Source organism: Kryptolebias marmoratus, linkage group LG12 (genome assembly GCF_001649575.2).
Source record: "Kryptolebias marmoratus isolate JLee-2015 linkage group LG12, ASM164957v2, whole genome shotgun sequence".
Lineage (NCBI taxonomy): Eukaryota > Metazoa > Chordata > Actinopteri > Cyprinodontiformes > Rivulidae > Kryptolebias > Kryptolebias marmoratus.
In genome coordinates, this window is record NC_051441.1 from 17,392,954 (window position 1) to 17,403,590 (window position 10,637).

The 10,637-nt window shown below is 44.0% G+C and overlaps 2 protein-coding genes across 2 annotated transcripts in view; both read right to left on the reverse strand.

The window, feature by feature from the left end:
- evplb (envoplakin b) overlaps nt 1-518 on the reverse strand; it is a 15,607-nt gene extending 15,089 nt beyond the window's left edge. Inside the window, exon 1 of the mRNA XM_017416589.3 lies at nt 364-518. Within this exon, the coding sequence (XP_017272078.1) occupies nt 364-404 (41 nt within the window). The 5' untranslated portion in view covers nt 405-518. The remainder of the gene's footprint in view (nt 1-363) is intronic.
- Nucleotides 519-4,540: 4,022 nt separating this feature from the next.
- On the reverse strand, nt 4,541-9,658 carry ddx5 (DEAD (Asp-Glu-Ala-Asp) box helicase 5). The gene is made up of 13 exons (XM_017416608.2): nt 9,503-9,658; nt 8,641-8,815; nt 8,434-8,530; nt 8,227-8,360; nt 8,075-8,140; nt 7,745-7,886; nt 7,519-7,679; nt 7,261-7,433; nt 7,065-7,175; nt 6,929-6,990; nt 6,779-6,838; nt 5,384-5,605; nt 4,541-5,276 (listed from the first exon to the last, which is right to left on the reverse strand). The coding sequence occupies exons 1-13, from the start codon at nt 9,547-9,549 to the stop codon at nt 4,870-4,872; spliced, it is 1,857 nt and encodes a 618-aa protein (XP_017272097.1). The 5' UTR covers nt 9,550-9,658; the 3' UTR covers nt 4,541-4,869.
- Nucleotides 9,659-10,637: the final 979 nt, after the last annotated feature.

A 10,637-nucleotide genomic window follows, 5' to 3' on the forward strand; every position in this document is an offset into this window, starting at 1 on the left:
CCCCCCCCCCCCTCCTCCCATTCAAACCGGTCGTTACACCGTAAAAACAACAATACGATATTAATTACCCTCTCTGGGTTTCTGTCATCTTAGAGACAAGTCATTATACGCTGATGATACACTCCTTAGGTAAAGATCCAAACGAAAGCTGTGCAGGTATGTCAGATGAGCCAAAGGAAGAAGGGACATGTCCACAGAACTCGTAAAATTAGTAACCTGTATCCATACATCCATGTGGTACTTTGTTTTAAAGTCAGTGAAGTCAAAAGAGCTCTAAATGGCTCATTCAAAGAGTGCAACCTAAAAATGTCAGAATGAAGGGACAGCAGAAACCTCACACACACACACACACAGGGAACTCACTTGTTGATCTTTGCGGGGCTGTATTCGTTTTTCTTCGACATCTCGGGACGCCGTCGGGTCCTGTCGGTGAAATCTGAGTCCGAGTGCGTTTTTTTTCCCCCTCCTTCCAGCTCCCCCTCGCTCTGCTCTCTCCCTCTCGTTCACCTCGCCTCCTCTCGGTTAAGGAGCGTCCACCTGTCTCAGCTCCTCCCAGACCCGACAGGTGTGTCGTCAGCTGCAGACCGGGCCGACCTGTTCCGCTCTCCTGTAACTTCAAAAAAAAAAAAAAAAAAACCCTCACGCCGACTTTATATTATTGATTTCACCTCTGTGCGTTTATTCCAACGGCTTAAAATGGACCCTGCTGACTCAGAAATGTAGTTTTCACACTCAAATGTCAGGAAACGTGGTCAAATATGACAGGATACGGTCAAAAATGCACATTTTTGTAACTTTAGGATAATTCTGAGTTGTTTTAATGATCCTACTTTCCTTACAGAAAGTAATGGTCAGAAAACATGATCAGAATTTTACTCTGGAGTCAGATAAGACAAGTGTCAGAGCGATTACAGGCCGACTTTCTTCACAACTATAATAGAAAAGGAATGTAGAGGAACTGGTCGAACAAGGAGCTTCAGCTACTCTCATTATTTGTCATCAAGAAGTCAGGATAAATGATTCGTTTTTTTTTAATGACGCTGTCATGGAAATGTTTTGGAAAGAGGCTCAACAGTTTTGGCAGGAAGAACCAGATCTGTGTTTTGAACCACGTGAATCGGAACACCTCGCCGAGCTGAAGGGAGCCGAACTTCTGAGTATCAGTACTTATCATTCACACACCCTTAACTATTACTCAAGAGTCAAGGTCTGACGGGAGGAACGCACAGTTCACCTGCCGCTGGACCAGAGAGCGGCATAAAAAACACTGATAACACACACGCAGAACTTCAGATACATGCTCAGGTGTGTGTGTGCAGCTTGTAGTAACACAAAACTGGTTAGTGGGAGTTTCAAAGCACCTGAGCCCGAGGAGGCGAACAATGCCGCTCGTTTCCTCGTCAGCGAGAAGAAATTTGTTCAGCATGCTGCTCCGTCTCATGCTTGCTGTGGGTGTGTGTGAGACGCACACCCAGAGAGGTGACTCCTACAACCAACACCTTCATACCTGCGGAGGAGGAAGAGAAAAGGCCACGTAGATCCCACCTGGACACAAAGAAATGTCAAGAAAATCCATTTTATGATGGAAAAAAACAACAATTTAGTTGAAAAGCATCAGTAAAAATTTGGTCTCTCTACATCCTTCCTATGAAGTTTTAAAAATAAACAAAGTAAGCGGTATGTGATACACAAAGTGCAATCGCGTTTGTCGCGTTGAGTTCAGAGGTGACACCGGCTTGTTAGACGAATAGAAGCGGGTCTTTTTGGTTGCGAGTCGTGCACCTGAAGCTGTCTGCACCGAGTGCTCGTGTTTAATCGGTCATATGGGAAAACGCTGCTCCTGACAGCACTCAGAAGGAAATCTCAAGAAACTCACCAATTGTTGGACTGTGCACTGGATTAAAGGAACAGTTCGGACTCTTTAAAGAGCTTAATTCTGACTGGGAAGATGAGCTAAAGGCTAGTCTGAACGGGGCCGACACCATCGTGGATTGATGTCGTATTCATCCAGATGCTGTTTTATAAATCTTTACATTGTTGTTATTTTTAAATGGCAGTTATTCCAGCAGAAATTGTATGACGTTCTAGTTAAAGGTGCTGTTTGTAAATCCAGCCTCTCACTGAGCTGCGACTCGTCGGGACTAGTCAGTGACTAGTTGGTTAACAGGACCTGTAGGGAAGCCTCCAAACCTTCCTGGTGGTTCTCACTTTCCTCCCGTGAGTCGCAGAGGCCGACAGTCTTGTCGCTTGTGATTTGAACATGTTCAAAAAGCGTTTTTTCTCTCAAACTAGCCGCAGAGTCGTCTCAGGTGCCTCGAACCCGTCTCAGGAGCGCGGCAGCTGTGTTTTAGAGCTCCTCTCAGACAGAAAAAAACAAACAAAAACAAAACAAGCGTGTTCAGGTCTGAGAAGCATGCTGATGAAGGCTGGTACAAATCTGCCCGTCTTCATTTTTAAAGTGTTCTCCAGCAGATTAAATCATACAGTTTGGGGTGGCTGCCAAAAAATAAATAAAAAATGTGCGCAGCCAAGAATGCAGTTTTTCAAACCATGTAGAGGAAAAAGAGCCGCGGGTTTCCATAAACTGGCTATGGAACAACAGAACGTTCTCCCAGTTTTACATGAAAAATATGGACTGTTCCTGCATCGAGGTTCTAAAGAAGAAAAAAGGAAATGAAAACCTGAAAATGATCAACTAATGTAAGAGTGCACAGTCCGGTTCTGAAGCCCCAAAATAAAAACAGCTCTAAACCTTTAAAAAGGAGGTTTGTTTTTAGTCACACAAGACACATCTGTTCAGCTCAGATGAGGTGAAAAACGAGGTCCTGTTAGAGAATCATTGTCCCCACAGAAAGCACGGGGGTGGGTGTGACATTATATGGGTGCCATTTACAGACGCTGCTATGAACCCTTATCAGTACACTAAAACGATCTTAGACAAGAAAAGTAATTTGGAAACTATTATTTCCCCACACAAAGAAATGTAAACGATTAAAACAAGCAAACAAAAACGTGCACCAAAAAAAAAAAAAAAAAAAAAAGTCTGTCAGCAGCAGGGCGCAGCCGTCACATAACAGACGGGGGAAAGCTATTCTCTAACACAAACTCGGAGCGGATTCCTCACATTTTCAGTTCAGTAAACGTGCAGAAAGCAATTTAAAGGCGCCTCGCCTGCAGCAGCTGGGAGGGACCCGGCGAGCGCTGACCTGTGACCAGCCTCGAGTGGGTGACAGGTCAGCGCTGACACGAGAAGCAGGCTGTGCTCTCGCCTCAACAACAACAACGTGACGATCAATGAGCTTCGGCTGCAACAACTTAAACAAGACTTCAGACGATTTTGAGCTTTAAACTGTTCTCTAAACGAGCTGATGTCAAAACTATATTAATTTACCTGGAATGGAAAGGATTTCCCCCCTCTTTTCTTGGCATCTTGTGAGAACAAATGCCTCCGTCTGCAGATGTTTCCTCTCCTGCTGCAGGGAGACATCTGCCGTCTCTCTGTAACTTAAAGCAACACAGTTCAAATATAACCTTACACTAACGTCCCTCTTCTATTTAAAGAGAACTTCAGAATATATATTTCTAGAAATCTTGTTTATTTTGAAAGTGGAACAAGGAGACAAGTTTGGAAATGACAGCGTTCTTTCATACTCAGAAGCATATTTTACATTTTAGGAATGACTGATAAATTCTCCAGCTTCACAAATGCTTTAAGCATATAACAATTAGTGCTAAATCTGAAAACTTTTGCTTCACGTCTAAATAAAATGGATTAATCTGTCCTTGTTGGAGCACAAAGGTGGCTTTTATTGGGTTAAATATTAAATTCCATACATATAAGATTGAGAATTAAGCACTTTTCAGCAACAAGGCGATACAAAGTGGTTTAAAAAGTGAATTGATACAAAAGATAAAATACTGTGGTGCAGAAATGTAAATAAACCACAGCTTTGTTCCAAACTTTTCTTTAAATCTTTCTGTAATAATCACAAATCAGTTTATCTAAATACACCTAAGAACTAAATTTTCCAGTTCTTCCAACCTTATGTCTTATTTAAAACCCCAAAATTATCTTTTAGTGGATTGAAATGACAGGATTAAAACGATGCATCATAATTTTAATACTGCTCCAGTTTTCATCTGAAGACTAAAAACACTGCCAGATTCTCATGAAATTTTGGTCACATCTAAAAAATTTTCCCTTTGTAGTCATTTAAATGCATTTTCAGTAACTGTAGAAAAAAAAAAAAAAAAAAAAAGCATTGCATTTAGTTTTATTTAAAGACTGAATACAAAGATCAAAAACTAGAATTTACATTTCAGTTAACCAGACCTGAAAATTCGATAAAACATTTAAACAAATCTCACAGCAGAGATGTGCATGACAGAAAACCTGAATGTTTGCAACAAAAACCTTATTGACACAGAACTGAACTGAGGCTGAATCCTGACACCTGCTGGACAGTAAGAGTACTACCAGAACTAAATCACTTCCCTCAGGGCTAATAAGAACGTAAAGAAAGTTCAACTACAAAAGAAAGTCTTTTAAAGGGTTTTATTTGAAAGATCATGCAGTGCACTTTCAAGGTAGGAGCTTAACATGTTCAATGCTACACATGAAAACCAATACACTTGTAATTACCTGGTACAAAACTAAACATTACTGAGGAATGTAACAAATTAAATAGGAAAAAACAAAATAAAAACCAAATGTGCAACAACTACTGCTGCACTGCAGATCTTTAAAAAAAAAAGAAAAGAAAAGAAAAGGCTGACATATCCCTGTTGTGTGAATACAAAAATTTGGATGAAAGAAAGAACTGAAGAGACCAAAAGCAATAAATTACTCATTTCAAGTTTACGGTGCATTTACTGCGAGAACTGTGGCGCCATGGAGAACGGCGCCAGAGGGGGAGGGTGCTGTGGGGCCTGGCCCTGAGGGAAGGCGAAGTGGTTCCCACCGTTCTGCGTCACAGCGTTGCCGGGGGCAAACTGTTGGGCCTGGAAGTTGTTCTGGCCGCCGAAGGAGCCCGCCTGGGCGCCAGTGAAGTTGGACTGTCCATTGCTGCCGAAGGTTCCTCCAGCGTAGCCGTTGCTGGTGCCGTTACTGGCGCCGTAGCCTCCGTTCTGAGAGTTAGCGCCAAAGGCCTTGCTTGGTCCATTTTCAAAGCTTCTACCACCGTCCCTGTCCCTACCGCCACCGTAGTCACGTCTTCCAGTGGAATACCTATTCCGACGGTCATCTCTATAGTCGCCTCTGCCGCCTCTTGAACGACCTGGAAGGTAAACAAACCCACAACCTTAATAAATGCACAACAACGGCTCGTCACCCTGCCGTGGCCTCACCCGGACAGACAAAGAGCGGCATGCTCGTTAGGTTTACCTCCTCTTTCTTCTGCCATCTGCAGGAGCTTCGGATTGATGGCCTGGTTGGCCTCGCGGAGCACAGAGATGAGGTCCCCGGCCTGCCTCATGTTGTTCGGGGTGAAGAAGGTGTAGGCCGTGCCCGTCTTTTGGCTACGAGCCGTTCTGCCAATGCGGTGGATATAGTCCTCAGAGTTGTTGGGGTAGTCAAAGTTGATGACAAATTTCACATCTTCAACATCTGTAAGATTATGTTGCAGTGTGGCAGGAGAGAGGGCAGCACACAGTTGCGTGCCAGAGCCACCACAACAACCAGATCAAAAAAAAGACGCCAAGTTAGTCCCATTATGGGGCAGAAATGCTTCAGGCTGAAAGAAACTGGCAGTAAAATGTAAATGCCTGATCCACAGGGGCCTACAGTGGGGACAGAGAAACGATGCAGACTCCATAGTGAGCAACTATTTAATTGGAGCGTGCATTCACTAATCCATTCCCACCGCAGCACACCCCTCACATATTGTCAAGTGACCCTATAGGTGTCTACATAGGAGGGCTGCTTTGACCATTACTGCCTCAGAGTGAACCACCACTTAGAAAAGGTTCCTTTGTCACGCTCTTGTCTCTTGCCATGAACCTGCAGACCAGAACCCGTTTGCAGGTCTACAGTGCAACCCCTTCTCAGCATGGCAAGCTTTTAATCCATACCCAGCGTTCACTTGACCATAATGTCTCTCGTTGGCAGGTCTCGACATGACTTTGAAACGCAGGCGAGGGAGGAATGCGAGCTTGGATTTTGTCCAAATGTGTCCAACTACCATGTTGTACTGTCACCAAAAGCGCCAGTAGCCATGTCATTAACAGAGGTGAAGGTATGATCGATATCACGGACTGCTCTTCAGACAGAAGTTTAGGAAACTGCATCATTACCCATGCTTTACCAGTCTAAAACAGAAAGTCTTCTAAATAAAAACTTGCAATGCCTTGTCCAAATGTACATGCAAGACAACAGGAGACAGTGTAGCTGAGCTTTGAGCTGGGACAGTTAAGAGCCTGGGTGTGTGAAGCAGTCCAAACCATTGCTGAGAACAAAGATTTGGGGGAAGAAATATGGCCAGCCCTCAACTCTTCCCCCACATTTTTAGGCAGGCCAGCACATTAGGCTTCGTTTGGGCCTGGTCACCTCTGTACATCTGCATGACTGGGAGACCCGTGCCTCGCCAGTCTGGACACCTCCAAGAATCCTCCTTCCCCCTCTGGATACCTGGGCTTGTCATGCCAAGGCCCTGCCACACAGACTGCTCCTTCAGGTCAGGGGAGAAACTCAGAAAGAAGCAGAAGAGTTAAGAAAGCAAAACACTTTTTTTTAGGAACATGGCTAATTCAAAGTATGAAGGAATTCAGGACGGATACTGACCTAGACCTCTGGATGCAACATCTGTGGCAATCAGAATTGGGGCTTTTCCAAATTTGAACTCTGACGGGGGGAAATGAATAAAATCAGGCTTAATCATCAGAATTACACACTTGATATTATATTTCAGATTGGTTATGGATCAAAGCTTACCATTAAGAACCCAGTCTCTTTCTTGTTGGCTTTTGTCACCATGGATTCCCATAGCAGGCCACCTAGAAGAAATAAAAGGTTTCAGGACCGATCTGTGCAACAAAAACAGAATTAATCACTTTACGTCAACACCTACCCATCCCTCCTCATTCTACGGGTAAGGTCATCGCATCGCCTTTTGGTCTCGACAAAGATGATGGTCTTGTTTTCCTTCTCACTCATGATTTCTTCAAGTAGACGGATGAGCCTAATGAGAAACAATCATTCGTTTAGCTCATGGTGTCACCTTTTCACCTTTGTTTTTTCATCATGATGCAGGGGTTAACACTAACTTGTTCTCCTTCTCTCCATCATTGCAAACATCCACAATCTGGAGGATGTTGTGGTTGGCGCTAAGCTGCAACGCGCCAACGTTAATCTGCACGTACTCCTTCAGGAAGTCTTCTGCCAGCTGGCGAACCTCTTTAGGCCAAGTGGCGCTCCACATCAGAGTCTGTCTGTCAGGCTGCAAAACAAACAATTAGCCAAATTATACACAAACTCAGACCAGGTTCATCTTTCAGGGCTTCAAGTACAAGGAAGACTCATACCCTGATTTGGTCGACAATTTTCCGGATCTGTGGCTCAAAGCCCATGTCCAGCATTCTGTCGGCCTCATCCAGCACCAGGTAGGTGCATCTGCGAAGGTTTGTCTTTCCCGCCTCAAGAAAGTCGATGAGTCTGCCCGGAGTGGCAATGCAGATCTCCACACCTGTAGATGGATAGATTCAGTGGCAAGCCCTTTCCCTCCATTCCTCAAAAAACACATTTCAGTACCTCTTTCCAGGTCACGGAGCTGAGGTCCTTTCGGTGCTCCTCCATAGATGCAGGTGGATTTCAGACGAGAAGCTCTGCCATACTCTGCGGCCACCTGTTGCACCTGCTGGGCGAGCTCACGGGTCGGGGCCAGCACCAAGCACTGTTGGGATATTAGTTAAAGCTTTACACAGAAAACCAAGGAGCTACTGACTCAGCTTTCTTCTGCTTGGCCCTTTAATCCCAATGCATTAGATAATTACACAAAGTGTGTTACCCAACCACAAAAAGGGTACTGCAAGTCCCTTTTGAAACAAAAGCTGTGCCACCATATTAGTTAGGACTACTTACAATTGGACCATCTCCACGTTCTAAGAAAGGCTGGTGGTTGATGTGGACAATTGCAGGCAGCAGATACTGAAAAGGAACGCACCGAATTATTAAACGAGCACCACCGGCCTACGTCGATCAACACAACCTGAGTGGTATCCGTTTCAGCTTACAGCGAGCGTCTTCCCAGAGCCGGTCTGAGCGATGCCGACCATGTCCTTCCCGCTGAGAGCCAGGGGCCAACCCTGTGCCTGGATGGGTGTTGGTTCAGTCCAGTTCTGTTTGTTGATCACCTCCATTACGTAAGCTAAAAGAAAGCAGGGTTACGATTAAGACACATGCAGCTCAACACTTTGGCCTCTTTTTGTCTTGAAACTTACAGGGGAAGCTTGCTTCATGGAACTTTGTGATGGGGTTTGGACAGTCTCTCCCTTTCATTGTAATCGTTCTGGTCCTCCTGTATTGTTCAATCTCTTGCTGCAAATCGAAGAAGAGAGATTTATTTTTTTAAAATACAGACTGGACCTGTTACCTAACTCCAAACATGAGGTGTATGGTTACATAACACTAAATGCGGGGATGCATACCGGGGTCCTGTGGGCGACATCGGCGTGCTGCTGGTAGAAGTTTTTCTCGAACTTCGGGAGCTCGTTCAGGTTCCAGTGCTTCTTCCGGAGTCGCTCACCGGGATTGCCGAACTTCCCTCCACCGCCTCCGGCTCCACTCCGACTGCCACCGAACCGGGGAGGCCCACTGCCATAGCTGCAAATTAAAAAAAAACAAAAAACATAAGAAGCAGTCAGACCGGATTACTTGGACAGACAGCAAGGCAAGGAGATAACAGGTCATACTTTACAACCAGTAAGAGAACAATTTGTGAGAGGAGGAAACGAGTGAAAGGGAAAAAAAAAAAAAAATCAGCCGGCATTTTGTGAGCTCAGACGCCGCCACATGGCGAGAAGCCGACTAGCCGGCTACGTTAGCCGGGATGCTAATTCTCCGTTAGCCACAAACTAAATGACCAGAACATTTTACACTTTTAGTCAACAGTGACAAACATAGCGCTATAAACACGCATTTCAAAAATATAACTATACGTATTTCTGCTAAAAGTGTCAACAGCGAAGGAAAAACGTAACCCTGAGCTAATAAAATCCAGTTGTGCCGGGGCACGAGGCCAAACAAGGCCTCTAGCTAAAAAAAAAACAAAAAAACGCGACGATGGCTTTTATCAAAAGTTTTTTCTATTAATTTGTTCCACCAATTCATTTAACGGCGTTTGCCTCGTTACAGTGTCTGTTGAACACCTGGCAGCTCTCGCAACTTGAGTATATTAGTTAAATTTGGAAGAAAAACAGGACAACCGGCACAATTTTTTCCTCCATTATTTAAAGTCTCGTCACGCGACGATCGAAACCGTCTTAAAAAAAGAGAGGAAAACGCACTTACCCTCTATCTCTATCTCTGCCGCGATCTCTGTCGGAATATCCAGGCATATTGTTACTAAAATGTATAAACTTTCTTTTTAAAAAAAAAGGCAAATATAAAGCGGCCTAGACTACAGTTAGAAAACGGGCCGGCAGTGGTACTGGAATACCGGTAACACGAAATGAGGTCCGGGTTTTAAGGAACAAGAGGGCCCCCTTCCGACGTATTCATCCGCAGAACGGGTTTCGATTCCTGTGTTTAACTAAACGTTAAAGAAACAGAAGGAAGATAAAAATGACAGCTTTTATTTAGATTTCAAAATAAAAACACATCGCGGCGCTAACTGTGCACGTCTTTTGCACTCTTGGACTTAAGTTCGTGAAAAGTAGAGCGCCGCTTCCTCCGATGAACATGAAAATAAAGTCGGCACAGACGTGACGGGAGACTCGTTTGTATTTCTCGCTGTGCGTAAAAACGGTGGCTGAGAAAAGACATTTCTTCAGACATTACGGGTTTACTTTACATCTGCATTCGGCAACCGCAACGGACGTTGGCGGATGTATATGTACGTGGCAAGAAATGGGTGATTCGGCCGGGCGGCTTCCGTTGCGTAAACGGTAAATTACGTCACCAGGACAGCCCGAAACATGAAGTACTTTTTGTCTCCTTTTGTCTATTCTTTATTCTTCATTTTTAAAACGGATCAAATTAATCAGGTTGAACCGCTACTCAGATGTTTACCTGGGAACAATGGGAGATATTCCTCTCTAAAGTAGTGCGTTGACTTTTAAAGGCAGTTCAGGAAATGAGAATTTAAAGGAATAAGTGTTTAAAGGAAGAGGACTACAGCTGAACAAAACTGTTTTTGGACTAAACCAAACCATTACAAGAAAGACTAGATTATAACATAAAATTAAAGGCTTAGCCTTCCTTGAAGGAATGAATATCACCCACCACCTTTCATGCCAGAGTTTTAGACTAAAATCATCTGATGTTGAGTAATGATTGAGTTTTAATCCCTTTGGTCAAACCTTTAAATTAATGACACTGTAAGATGTAGTCATACATCCAACGATTACTTCCTGAAGGTTTCAATAAATATATACGTTTCAATATAGATATTTTGCTGACAAAGTTGACTCCAAATACCTAATGG

What these genes read in the sequence shown, in the direction of transcription:
- ddx5 (XM_017416608.2), bottom strand. Translation starts at nt 9,549, where the DNA reads ATGCCTGGATATTCCGACAGAGATCGCGGCAGAGATAGAGATAGAGG. An exon ending in AAATTGTCGACCAAATCAGG is followed by an intron (nt 7,434 to 7,518) that starts GTATGAGTCTTC and finishes TTTGTTTTGCAG; the next exon opens with CCTGACAGACAGACTCTGAT. An exon ending in TGTTGCATCCAGAGGTCTAG is followed by an intron (nt 5,606 to 6,778) that starts GTCAGTATCCGT and finishes ATAATCTTACAG; the next exon opens with ATGTTGAAGATGTGAAATTT.